The following is a 13,723-nucleotide window of genomic DNA, read 5'->3' as shown; positions in this document are numbered from 1 at the left end:
ACTCTGTGTAAAACAATTTAAAATATTTATGGCTATAACTTACCTCCATCTTCCAAAGGTCTTTTCTGTCCCCCATAACCATAGTCATTTGAATTCAGTGATGTACCAGCATCACCTCCAATTTTTGCTGCAATCTTAAAAAACAAAAAACACACCGTCATTAAGGATAGCACCATAACTACATTATTTCCTAATATATGCTAAATATCTATCACATAAGAAAATTAATTTGATAGACAAATTAAAATTACAGTTCAATTTATTACTATCATTAATAACTTCAGAGCTAACAAATAATCATCTGGAATTGCTTCTGATATATCTCTATAAAAACAAAGAAGTAATCAATTAAGAATCTTTAGAAGACTGACCAAATAACTTAGAGGAAAATATGGATCCTAATCCTATCTTCTCCATGTCTCTCTCCCATGACTCTCTATATGTTGGTATAGGGAGAACGTGAACATGCTAAGGCTGTGCTGTCTAGTAAGGTAATTTGGTTAACATTTGGTTACTGAGTATTTCATATGTCTAGTCCAAATTGAGATGTACTTCAAGTGTAAAATGCACACCAGATAGCAAAACCTTGGAACAAATATAAAGAATGTAAAGCGTCTCAAAAATTTTTATATTGAACACTTTAAAATGGTAATATTTTAGATATGTTGGGTTAAACAAAACATGTAACTTGCATTAAACTTCTATTGGACAATCTTTTTCTAAGGGAACGAGGTGGTGTGGAGGAAGCCTGGGAAGTTGTATGTCTAAGGAAGTCTCTGTTATAGAACCACAACTCATTTCACTGTTAGAGACTTTTAACTTTTAGAGTGGGGCAAACATAGTATAAGAAACACCAGCCTCGGGCTTCCCTGGTGGCGCAGTGGTTGAAGAGTCCGCCTGCCGATGCAGGGGACACGGGTTCGTGCCCCGGTCCGGGAAGATCCCACATGCCGAGGAGCGGCTCGGCCCGAGAGCCATGGCCGCTGGGCCTGCGCGTCCGGAGCCTGTGCTCCGCAACAGGAGAGGCCACAACAGTAAGAGGCCCGCGTACCGCAAAAAAAAAAAAAAAAAAGAAAGAAAAAAGAAACACCAGCCTCAAGTCTTAAGTGGGGCACAATCAGGGGTTATTTACTGCATTTTTCTATGAAAAGGGAAATGGAACTAAAATTGCTGAGTGCCAGCAAAAGGCCAAACTCTGTATTATGATAAATGTTTTATACTCATTTTGTCACTGAATCATCACAACAATTCTATGAGGTACAGTATTTAGTGAGATAGATATCCATTTTACAATTGAAAACAATCTCAAGAGGTAACTTAACCAATGTTACATAGTAAGTCAATGGTGGAGAAGTCCCAATTTCTACACACCTCCTTGGCAGTTACAAGTGGTAATCACCAAAGATGGGTGATGGGCTCATCAGAGTTCACCACGTTATTCTTTCAATTCTGAGTATGCTTGAAATTATCCATGATAAAAATTAAACAGAAAATGAAACTTTTGGTGACTGCAATTCTTCTAAAAAGGTGTTGATGTGGAACTAAACCAAGTGCCTCAAGCTTCATTATAATTAGAAAACTGGAAAGGATAAGCGTATTCAACGACTTGAATCCAATATGTATCACGTAAGTCCTAAACATATATCAGTTCCCATATACCGAATGTATTTCCTAGGATTCCTAGGTTTCCCTTTTTCTCATCTGTAAATGCAAACACCCACCACAAAGCATATTAGGATTAAATATAAAAATGCTCAACAAGAAAGGTATACAATTATGTATTTCCTGACTTTATAGCTTTGGTCACTCTAACCTATCTTAATCATCTTTCACTTTCTCAAAAGCTTATTCGAATCTTTGATCTAATTAAAATCTTATTTCTTCCCTGAAAGTCTTCCTCATCACATCTGAGAACTGCTTTTCCACCATTCAGTTTTAAAGCAATCAGCATTTGAATTGTTCCTCAGGAAATTTAACATACTGCTAGGCATTGATGTTATGAGGAAAATGTTTCTGGTCCAAGGAAAGAGTTAATACTAATGAAAGAAAATGGTTTAGGCTGGTAGTACCTTCTGCAGTTAGCTTTTATAAACACTGAGTTTGCAAAGCAGCACTCCTTGAACTCCAAGGAACTTCTGCACAGAAAAAGGATATTTATTTATACCTCCCTATCCACTGAATAGTTCTAAAAATATCCAACTGAAAATAAAATTGATCTTTAGTTCACTCAGAAGAACCAGTTAACACCATCTCAAAAATTCAGAACCAATACAAAAACATTAGAGAAGAACTTTTAGAAAAAATACTAACACAGATTTAATCAATTCTCCAAGATCAACAGAAAACATACACTTCCTAGGTCACTGCACAGAATTTAAGAGAAACAGTAATTCCTACAATCCAGTCTCTAACTATATAAAATTCTTATGAGACTAGTAGAATTAAGTGTAGGTAACTTCTTTGATTTTCAATTTACAGTAAAAATTCAAGCTTTCCATTTGGACCCTGCCTACTTCTCAAATGAATAAATATTTTTTGTGCTTTCAATGTTTTAGCATTTTCCACCTTTCTTCATCAATTATTCCTAGAATCCAAGAATTTTGGAGTTGAAAGGAAAGTTGAGATTATTCAGTCATACCACCTGATTTTAGAGATTAAAACGACAAGAACAAAACCACAAACAACAACACACAAAAAGCTGATTTTCAGAAGTAATTACCTAAATGCCCAAAATGACTATCTCCTAATTTTCAGTCTACATGCTTCCTTAGGCTTTGGGGTCCAACCGTGATTTGGGGTCAGTGGTAATTCTGGTTTTACTGCTTTGTGTCCTTGCCAAATTTTCTTAAGCATTTTGTGCCTCATTCATCTTCTGTGTACAAAAGAGATAAATAGTTTCTACACTTACCCTGTAGAATAGTTGTGAGAATTAAATGAATTAATATAAATATGCTTAGCACAGAGCCTAATATGTAGCATATAAATTGCCAGTTACTATGAACAAATCAGCACACTTTAATTCAACTATAAAGCAGGTTCACAAGACTTCAAATATTCTATTTAAAAAATTTAACAGGTTTTTATTTGTACTGGCCAAAGATATACACTTTGAAAGAACATAATTATTTTCAGAACAAAATTTCATTACTGCTTTAATTCATTAAAGATATCTGTTGATTCAATTCAATAAATAATGAGTACCTACTATGGGCAAGGTCCTAATGGATTCAATTCCTATGCACCAGAAATGTGAAGAGGCTAGAAATATTACTAGCCCACCACTTTATTAGTATTGTCCCCTCTTTACAGCCCAGAAATCTGTGCTTATTATCATAATCAAGCTTTGCTATCCCATCTCAAAATGTGTTAAAAAAACAAAAACAACCAAACAACCCCACCCCCCACACACTCAAATACTAGTTTTCACTGGAGATTAATGCTAAGTAAAAAGTCAACAGTCCTATTTTATAAATTCTTCATTGCATTCAAACATAATACAGTCTGAATTACTTTCACAATTATCAAGAAAGAGATTTCAAGAATTGAGTACTTAATGATTAATTTAATAGTTGTTTAGAGGGGAAGTGATGAGGATTGATATTCTTGCAACCTGTGATCTACCACTAAGTCTCAGTCTCTGATTCACTTCTATCTTCATATAACCTTAAGGGGAAAAAAGTAGATAGATGTATCTCAATTTTCCAGTGTTTCAAAGACAGAACTTATAATATCAGTGTGATCACTAAAGATCTAATCAAAGAATTTCAACATCACCCTCTGCAGTTACAGTTTGAAATACCCAAATATAAATTTCTAAAATAGACAGGTTGGAAACCTAAACTAGAGAAGCAGTCTGGTGCCCCGTGCTAGATTTAGCTCACAGAATATTATAAAAATCTGGAAATTTCACATTAAGAAAATAAGCTATTAGAATTCTCTGGAAAAAAGACTGAGCAACTCGGCCTCAATTGCCTCATGGCAACAATCAGCTAGAGTAAATGCTACTAGCATTTACTAGATAGGGACCAGGGATCCCTATCATTTGTTCTGCTTTCCTGCATAACAAAGAACTATCCAGCTGAAATGCCAATAGCTTCCCAAGCAGTATGCAGCTCTTTGAAGGCAAGAAGCTGTTCTTATACCTCTTCCTTCCAAAGAACACAGCACAATACTCTAGACAAAGAAAAGAAACTTAAGGTTAGATGGAGATTTTGGAAATATAATTCAGTATCCATTTAATATAAATAAGGAAAAACGTATTTCAGGGATTAACCTAATTTGTCCCTTCAGCCCAAGCACTTTTCCCTATACTCGACTTACATAATCAGACAAGCAGCTCTACAACCAATATAGAGGCACTCTCAAATGTAACCAGAAGGGGCAATTCAACTCAAATGCTAAATATGAGAATCTCAGATTTAAGATTAATTCTGTAGAAACAATCAAATTACAGCAAAGACACTTGTAAATTTTATTACAGAAAGGGCACTGGGGCAGCTACTGGCATATAAACAGAGGACAAGAAATTCATAGTTTGAGGACAATTTCTATATTTAAAAAGGCAGTCTAAATAAGAAAATTGTCTTCAGAAGTTGTATCCACCTGTACCTTTTCTCACCTCATTTTCCACCCTCCTTCCCCCACGCAACCCTATCCTCCAGTGACTTCACTCTTAGGTTCTTGTCATCCCCAAAACCCCCATACCTTTGCACATGCTGCTTCTTTCTCCACTGGTCAAACTCTCACTCATTCTTTAATGCCTTGCTTAAAATATCAGTCCTTTACTTTGGCAGTTAGGTACCCCAACCCCTGGTGTTATGTACAGTACCTGATTCATAGAACTCTAAAATGTTTATAGAACAAATGGATGAATTAACAGTGCCCATATTTTGTCTACTGTTTGAAAGCGTTAATCAGATACTTCTATTCTTTTGTCTTTGGTTCCCTGATCATCATAGCTTCCTAGAAGGCAGAAACCCAATTAACACATTTAAAAAGTCTCCAGTATTTATGTACAGTGTCACAAATTAATTCAATATGCTGGTTGAATAAAATAATTCAGGTGAGTCTTCCAATCCAATCTAATAAAACCCTTCTAACAGAGTTCCTGACATTATATAAATGTTTCAGTCACTATTCTAAACATGTTCAGAAGTAGTAAATAAGAATTAGGTAAATAAATCGCAGAATTAGGGTTAATGATGACCTTCTGTTGACTCCTTGGAAAATTTCTGATTAAAAACAAGTACAGGTACATTTTTATTTATAATGTGTTCACATTATAAAAATATGAGCGCTTTGCTACATCACTACAGATTTTATGGATTTTGACTCAAATGATACTTTAATCCAACCGGGGGGTGAAAAGTAAGTTAACGAAGTTAACTAATGTAATCAAAACATACCACAAAATTGGATTCTGATTACCATGAGCTTAACACTGTACCCTAAAAATGTCTAGCATCTAACACGCATCGTGTCATAACGAGAATATAAGATTCTTACTTTTACTTAGACACAAGTCCATACCAACATCACACGTTTTAAAATTACATTAAGGGACTATCTAATAAAGTTCAAATAAAATCCTAGAATATAACTTTTTTTTTTTTTTTTTTACAGCTTTTGTTTGGGAAAGTGGTGCCTTCAGGGCAAATGTACGCACCTACGTAATACAAAGAGGTCTGGTCAGTTTACGACTCTGAACTGAGAGGCAGATTCAAATTGAAACTTAGGGTATAATGGCCCTGAAGCCATTTTGAGAAGTAAGAGGGAAGGAACCGTAGAACACGCGTAAATCCCGCCCTGAAGAGGGATTCCAACGCGGAATACGAGTGCTCGCCTCTAATTTTCTTCCTTGAAGGTGTGAAAGTGTATGGTACCGAAAGATTAACTGCGGGAGAGCTCGAACGGGTTGGAAGCTCTAAAGACTGCTTTAATGACAGATCCCTTCCCTTACCATGGCTCCGGCGGACAGACCCTAGTCCTTTCCCAAACTCATTACCAGAAGCTTCCATACTATTGTGTAAAACTACGCGCGCTTTACCCCATGGAAGAGGATGTTCACTCCGAGGAAAAGGAAACGCTAACACCTTGGAGAAAAAAGCGCGAGTACCGCAGAAACGGGAGAAAAAAATCTAAAGCCATCTTCGCGTAGCACGCCTTGGGGTTCAAAGTGGCTTAGACACCAAGAACACAAAACCGAGTTCCAGCCTCTATTCGGTATTACCAACGTGGGGAAACGTGAGTCTCGTCACATTTCAGAGGGCGGAAGGGCACTTCTTTCCTCTTCCTCATGCGCGAAGAAGTAGCGGCCTACTCAGCCAACGGCCAATTACCGTGAGCTGTCGGGGTCTCGCCGCGCGGTCCAGACTTACCTGTCGGGCTCTCTGCAGCGCATCTTTGAAAGCATCGTTAACTCCTCCACCACCACCGCCGCCGCCTCCACCACCAGCTGAGCCAGACGAGGGTGGAGGCACTGTTGAATAATCTGCCATGCCTACTCTACAGTGGCCGCTACCGCTTCTTCGCAGGGACCTCTCAGCCAACTGCTAAGAAAGGAAGAAAATGGCGGCCGCCGAGGCTGTATCACATTCTTGTGCGACCATCGTGCCGTAGAGGGGCGGAGACTGAAAGAAGAAAATCTCGCGATGTTTTGAAGCAACGCGCTGTTGTGGGGGTGAGGCTGGAAAAAGCCAGGCAGCGAGATATCGCGAGAATTGTCTTTAGATTTCGCGAGAATGGGGTTTCTATTGGCGCCTCCTCTATGGGCGTTCTCGGGTTCAGGTGGTGCGGTTATCCCTCTGGGTTAGTGGAAAGACTGGTGAGCTGGCCGCCGTCTGCTTGAATTTTTGAGAGGCTGGAGGAAAGGAGTAGTTTCTTATCGGTCGCCGCCTCAAGGAGGTAGAATGGGTGGATTTTCCGCCCAGGGTCATTCTGTGTACTAATGGGGAAGTGGGGGACGTCGATAGGCGTAACGGCGGCGCAGCAGTGTCTAGAGCGTGCCGCCGGGAGGGCTCGTGGGAGACGCGCGCTTTGGCCGCCGCGCGGTGATGCTCCCGAAAACGTCCGCCCGGCATAGCGGGAACGCGGCATGATTTTAAGGGTAGTGAAGTGTCCCAGCATTTTACTTCTAGATTGTCAGTTTTGAGTTTTGTCACAAGTGGGGATGAATTTAGGCCGGAGGCCTTCGTTCTCGAACTGATTTCTAAGTTATTGTGTAAATTCTTTGGATGAGGCTGTGACGATATGACTGCCCTTTTCTTTACCTTTTAAAAATGTAATTGTTCCTAAAATTCAGTTTTAGCCAGACTCAGTAACCTAGTATCGTATGTATCCATGGCCAGTTTTATTGAGGTCCTTATAGATAAGAAACGGCGTCCATTTCTTGACCAAAATTGGCTCTGTAGCTTCTTCGAAATAGTTTCCCTCAGCCGCAACCTGTGAGAACTCTGATGTTTTGTATTGTCATCCCGGGACTAGATGATGATGATATTATTTTGTTTTTTGTTATCTACTTCAGTTACCAGGTAATTTCTTTCTGGAGCATATCGCGGCACGTAGTTTATTGCATTAGTGGTAGTAGTTTCAGGCCCATTAGAATGCTTCAGGAGTCGATCACAGTGATTTTATTTTCCCCCTAATTCTTTCCCTTTAGATAACAAAAAATGAGGTAAAATGAACTTTACCAACTTTGCTATTTTGTGTTTAGTGAGTTAGGTCTCAAAGAGTCCTTTGCCCATTGCTAGTTTTAAAGTAATAAAGAGAAACGTGTGCTGCAGTCTTACTTATACCTGAAATTAATGTATCCACTTGCTCAAGGCCCAAAGTAAGTCTGATAACAGTTACATGCACACAGGTACAAGTGGGCCATCATTTTCCTATAATTAGCTTTTCCTACCATTTTATCCATTTACAGCTCTGATTATGTCCTTCAGTGTGCATAGACATCTATTTCGATTTGGGGGGGAATTTGTATTTGGAAAAGCAGTGAATGTGTTGGACTACAGATTTAAGCATAACTGGTAAAAAGAAAAACTGTATAAGCAGTGTTGGGTGGTATTGCTAAATAGGATTTCTTCAGCTGTGCTTTGAGAAAGTCTGTCCAATAAATGGCATTTATTAATCAGTAACTGATTTTTTCATATGTTATTAGACATATACCAGTTAGTCCTGATCAACATAGTGTTAGTCACAGAGTGATATAATTTACCTCCAAAGAAATAAACTTTGTTTCATGTATACCACAATTTTAGTTATCTTTAAACATTGAAAATAAGTAAAGAGCTCCATTTCTAGTTTTTTTTGGTAGAGTCTCCTGGAAGTACGGGTATTCTAGGATGGGAACCATTTGGAATCAGTCAAGATCAGGATTTCTCAACCTTAGCACTATTGACACTTTATGGCCAATTTTTTATTATTACTTTATGGTAATTTTTTATTTTATAGCACTACTGTGCATTGTAGTATGTTTAGCAGCATCCTTGGCCTCTACCCATAGATGCCAGTAGAACCTGTACCAATATGAGAACCCCCATACCAATTATGACAACCAAAAATGTCTCCAGAGATTGCAGATGTCCCCCGGGAGGCAAAATCACTCCACAGTGAGAACCACTGGTCAGCCTTGATTGCTGCCCCTGATTTTTCCATCAAGAAGACCTATTTACCTTACTTCAGAGGTATATTCCACATTCCACTACTCTTCATCTCCACTACTCCTGAGTTACCGTCACCTCAGTCTTGGGCTGTTACAGTAGCATTCTAGTTGTTTTTTTCTGCTTCCACCCTTAACATCTTTACAATTTACTTCTAAAAATTATGAAATTTTGTACAGCGAAGTATATAATGTATGTAATGTCTCAATTGTAACAAGCACCCATGTATCTGCTTTCCAGGAATGTTCTCCAAAAAGTAAACCATTACCAGTACTCTTGAAGCTCAAGGGTGCCTCTACTTGAATGTATTACAATTGTTTCTTCATATAGCAGCTTAAAAGCTTTCTTTAAAACATAAATCACATCATCTCACCTAGTCTTCTCTCCTGTTGCACTTTATTATTTTTTTTTTTAATTTTTTTTTTTTCCTGTTGCACTTTAAATCCCATCTCCTGGAATGGCCTAAGGGTGCCATGTAATCAGGCTACTATCTAAACACTCCTGCTCCTCATTCTATTTGAGCCACCTTGCTGTCCAAGAACATTCCTGCCTCTAGGGCTTTATGCTTGCATCTTCCTCTGCCTGATTCAGATGTTCTTATAGACCTTCACATGGATGATTTGTCCTAATCATTTGGGTCTCAGTTCAGGTGTCATCTCCCTAGACCATCTCTGACCTCTGTTGTGCCATTCTGCAATCACTCTCCAATTACCATGTTCTCTTTATAGAATTTATCGGAAATTATGTCGTATGTGTTTACTTGTTTATTGTCTGTCTTCCATTAGATTGTAAACTGCTGGAGAGCAAGGACCTTGTCTGTCTCTACCACTGACTAGTTCCTAACACATAGTTTTAGCTTTCTAGATATTTGTTGAATGAATGAATGTCGAAAAAAATCCATCTCTACATTTTAGTTGATTTTGTGACCTTGGTCAAGTGAACTTAGACTTTGTGTCTCAGATTTTCTCATCTACATAATGATCATAACCTGCATTGGTATCCTCAAATGAGGTATCTCTGTGAGCTCTTCAGAAACTGGAAAGTGCTATCAAATGGAAATTGGCTTTATTAAACATAGAATTTGGCTTCTGGTATTTCATAATTAGGAAAGAATAATCCGTGGTACTCCACTTCTATAAATTTTTTGGATTAAACATCTATGTTCAAATCTTAGTTTTGGTAAAACCCAGGATCTTGTAACAGCAACTGAATTGTAGGAAAACTATAACCAGTGACTTGATTTGGTTATATGTGAATTAGTTCTGATTCCACTCAGTCTTCTCAAAGCCATTTGTAGTTTGCTGGTTACTCTAGATAATTTCATTATAACTGATGAAATCAGACTTTTCTTGACTAAATGCATTTCCCTTTGCAATGTAAATCCTCTTAAAAGTGGTTGTATCATAGCTAATCTAAAACTGGCTTATTGTGCTTTGAGAGATTGGCTAAATTTAAAGCTGAATTCTATTTTATAGTCACTGTCTTATCATAGAAATTAGTATTCCATATTTCATTCTCAGGATGAAGCAAAAGTCAATGTTTTTAAGCTTATAAAAGTCTAGCTGGGGCATTCAGTTTTATCAAATAACAGAGTAAAAAGATTAGTAAAGGTAGTACAAGTTGGGTTATTAAATGTACTGGCAACATTCTTCATTTTACCTTCTGATTTATTGTTTACCAAATGACTGATTCTTTCTCAGCATAACTTTCCACTGTTGGATTAGTTAAATCTGTGTGAAATATTAACAGATTCTTATTTTATAGCTATTGGAGAAAAAGTCCATTATAGCTTTTTGGATAGGCATTTTAGAGTGGCAAAATTGTACAGACTTCCTGCCTCATCTTTATATCTATCACCCAACTCCTAACAACTCTTAGCCAAAAGGAGCTGATAACTTTATGCTGTATTCTGTGTGTCGTTTGAACCAGGCCTGTATTTTCTCAGTGCACAGTCACAACAGATTCAGGTTAAATGTGAGGAGGAAAGTGGCCAGTTAGTTCAAAGTAAAGTAAGTGGTCCAGGATGTTGTTTTAGGGTATTTGATCATTAATGTTGGTCATTGGTCTTAATGACTTTTGTATCCTTTCTGATTGAGTTTGTAGGATTCTGTTTCAGACTGTGTGAATGGAAGCAAGAACTATCAGTACTTGCATTATAAAGGACAAAGTTGTTAACACAAATGTAACTTGGGAACTTTGTGGAGAACAACAGTTTGACTAGTGTCTGAAACTGGAGGCAGCCCCATGTAGTGAAAAGAACTCTGGACTTGGTCCCAGAGGATCTAGATTCAAGTCTGACCCATGTGCCCTTTGGTAAGTCACATAACTTCCTTTTACCAGCATACCAGAGATGGCAGTTTAATCTGTTTTTGAAAAGTAAACGGTAATAAAAATGTCTTATGTTTTTACACCATGATTTCTGTCTTTTCTCTTTCAGAAGTCACCATAGTATCATCTCACCCTCAGTTATTAGAAATTTCTTCTCAGATTTGGATGTCAGATTTAATAGTATGTCCTGATTGAAAGGCTGTTAGAGCATTGACAAATCCTCTAGGATATTGCTCATGACCATTGATTTGCCATAAATCCAGCCTTTTGCCATCCTTGTCATTCCCACTTATTCATAACTGTAGGGCCCTTGGGCCTTTGCACATATCTTTCTCTTTGTCAGGAACACTCCTCACCTCTTCCATTTCACTGTTGCCTGTTGAAAATTTTCCATTTTTCCAGAAAACCTGTCCAGAACTATCAAATTTAGGAATTCCTATTTGTATTCATGTACCATATCATGGTAATAATACCATAATATCATTTATTGTTTAGAATTCCCACTAGATTATAAGGTTCATGACAGTAAGGGCTATGTCTTTTTCTGTGTCTTTACTGCATAGCACACTCTAAAGTGCTATATACTGGGCACTGTAAGTGCTTCACATGTATTTTATTCATTTATCCTCACATTGGCTTTATGAGATAGGCGCTATTAAAATCTTCATTTTGCTGGGGTACAGATGAGCTAATGAATTTGCCCAGGCTCACATGTTAGTAAATGTTAGAGCTGAGATTTGAACCTAGGCAGCCTGACTTGAAAGAATGGAAGAATCTATTAAAAATCTATGAAATGTATCTCTTTGTAATTTCTAGGGTATAAGTCACAATTTGGTATTTCTTACTTGGATGTTTAAAATATTTGCATTAGTTTTTATCAAGACTTAGGCTAAAATTCTTCACGGGAAGACAGCTCTTAATGTAAGGTAATAAAAGTAGATTACTTACAAAATTTTAAAAACCCGTGTGTTGTGTAACAATATAGAAGCTTGTTTCTCTGTATTGCTAATTGCACTGGGTGGATTAGTAATATGCCTTACTAAAGTATATAGTGCTTTATGGTGTGTGTGTATATATACATATATACCTGTATATTTGATGATGATTAGTGTTATTTTTCGAATACATTGTTCAGGGGGTTTATGTGTTTGTAGTACACATCACTAACTAGATTGTAAGACTTCTCAAGACAAGGATAGAATTGATTAATTTTAATTTTTCCCCTATATTACCACACAGCCCCTGTGATAATGTTTGCAAAATTCATATATTTACTGTTCTTAGTCTCCCTTTATTTTGTGGTCAAAAGCATCTTTATTTGTTCCTCCCCTACTTAGATCATTTATTTATACATTGGTTCCTTTCACTTCTTCTGTTACATTTATCTTTTTCATTAACTTTTTAGCCAAGTAAAGAGTCTGATAAAAAATCATCTTTTTTCATGAAACTTAACCTGACTAACCAATTCCAGTGGTCTTGCCCTTAGTTTAATGGTTGTCTGCATTTGTTACAAGGAGATTTTTTTAAATGTAAAAGCTGAGCCACAACTACCACTCCCAGAAACTCTGATTTAACTGGTCTATATCTGTATCTGTAAAAACTTCCTATGTTGATTTTATTTGTTTATTTATTTAATTTAGCTGTGCTGGATCTTAGTTGCGGCATGTGGGATCTTCATTGCGGCATGCATGCGGGATCTAGTTCCCTGACCAGGGATTGATACCTGGGCCCCCTGCATTGGGAGCACAGAGTCTTAACCACTGGACCTCCAGGGAAGTCCCCCTATGTTGATTTTTTTAAGTACAGCCCACACTTGAAAACCACTGAAATAAAAAGTCTATATGCTCCATCAGATTTTTGCTTATTTTTAATGCCTTGCAGTTTGTTCTCTAGTTGTTATGGGCATATAGTCTTGAGAACTCAAGCTCTAGAAACATTTTCTGTTTTTGAACCTATCTACTTTATGTTGATATAGGCTAATGGCAATGTTAATTGAACAGGACCGCCAGCATCATCTGGGGGTGCTTTTAAAAATGTGGATACCTGGGCCCCACCTGGATGTAGTGAATCATTTTTATGGGAAATTACATTTTTTTAAATGTGTCTTAGGGGAATTCCCTGGAGGTCCAGTGGTTAGGACTAGGTGCTCTCACTGCCAGGGGCCTGGGTTCCATCCCTGGTTGGGGAACTAAGATCCCGCAAGCCATGGGGCATGGCCAAAAAAAAAAGCATCTTAGATTCTTATGCTCATCAAAGTTTGAAAACTGACACTTTATGCAAAAAGTATTTAATAAGTATTTACATAATTAAGCTGAATTAAAATTTGTCTCCCCAGCTAGACTGTAGCAAATGTTCTGAATACAAAGATCTTGTCCTTTCCCGTTTCCCCTCTGTGTAAGAGAGGGCTGTGGTCAAGGACTGGCTTTTACTTTTCGGCTTGCCCAGTATGGCTTTGTGCTTTTCTTTTGGTAGAAGCCTGATAAATATTGAATTGAGTTTTATATGTAATCATACTTATTTTGCTGCAAAGCTAGAGCTAAAAACAAATTGTTGAATATGTGGTTACGAATGTTGGGGGCCTTCGAGGCTAGGTGGCAAAGAAGAGTAGCTTCACTCGAACTTTTCCTAAGAACTTGGAAAGACTTTGAGGATCGTCTGGTCCATTTCTTTCATTTTATGGAGGAAACTGTGACCCAGATTGCTTGAGTGCTATGTACAAAGTGACAAGATTAATTGCA

At 37.7% G+C, this 13,723-nt stretch overlaps 2 protein-coding genes across 24 annotated transcripts in view; one reads left to right on the top strand and one right to left on the bottom strand.

The window, feature by feature from the left end:
- The window catches only part of FUBP1 (far upstream element binding protein 1), a 51,311-nt gene extending 44,720 nt beyond the window's left edge, over positions 1-6,591 (bottom strand). For 5 of the 20 annotated variants that reach the window (XR_002173055.3, XM_073788058.1, XM_073788083.1 and 2 more), the window contains exons 1-2: positions 6,378-6,589; positions 44-134 (exon numbers count right to left, since the gene is read on the bottom strand). Coding sequence is in view for 17 of the 20 variants with exons in the window: in XM_073788058.1 (XP_073644159.1) it covers positions 44-134; positions 6,378-6,497 (211 nt within the window). In the remaining 3 variants the exon portion in view is untranslated. Of the gene's footprint in view, positions 1-43; positions 135-2,719; positions 2,873-6,377 lie in introns of all 20 variants that reach the window. The other 15 variants (XM_073788074.1, XM_073788076.1, XM_073788090.1 and 12 more) reach the window with 6 other exon arrangements.
- Positions 6,592-6,777: 186 nt separating this feature from the next.
- DNAJB4 (DnaJ heat shock protein family (Hsp40) member B4) overlaps positions 6,778-13,723 on the top strand; it is a 40,836-nt gene continuing 33,890 nt past the window's right edge. For 2 of the 4 annotated variants that reach the window (XM_073788166.1, XM_073788163.1), the window contains exon 1: positions 6,778-6,903. The gene's annotated coding sequence lies outside the window, so the exon portion shown is untranslated. The remainder of the gene's footprint in view (positions 6,904-13,723) is intronic. The other 2 variants (XM_019919288.3, XM_019919291.3) reach the window with 2 other exon arrangements.

Source organism: Tursiops truncatus, chromosome 1 (genome assembly GCF_011762595.2).
Source record: "Tursiops truncatus isolate mTurTru1 chromosome 1, mTurTru1.mat.Y, whole genome shotgun sequence".
In the NCBI taxonomy this organism is placed as follows: Eukaryota; Metazoa; Chordata; class Mammalia; order Artiodactyla; family Delphinidae; genus Tursiops; species Tursiops truncatus.
This window is presented reverse-complemented; position numbering and strand designations above follow the sequence as displayed.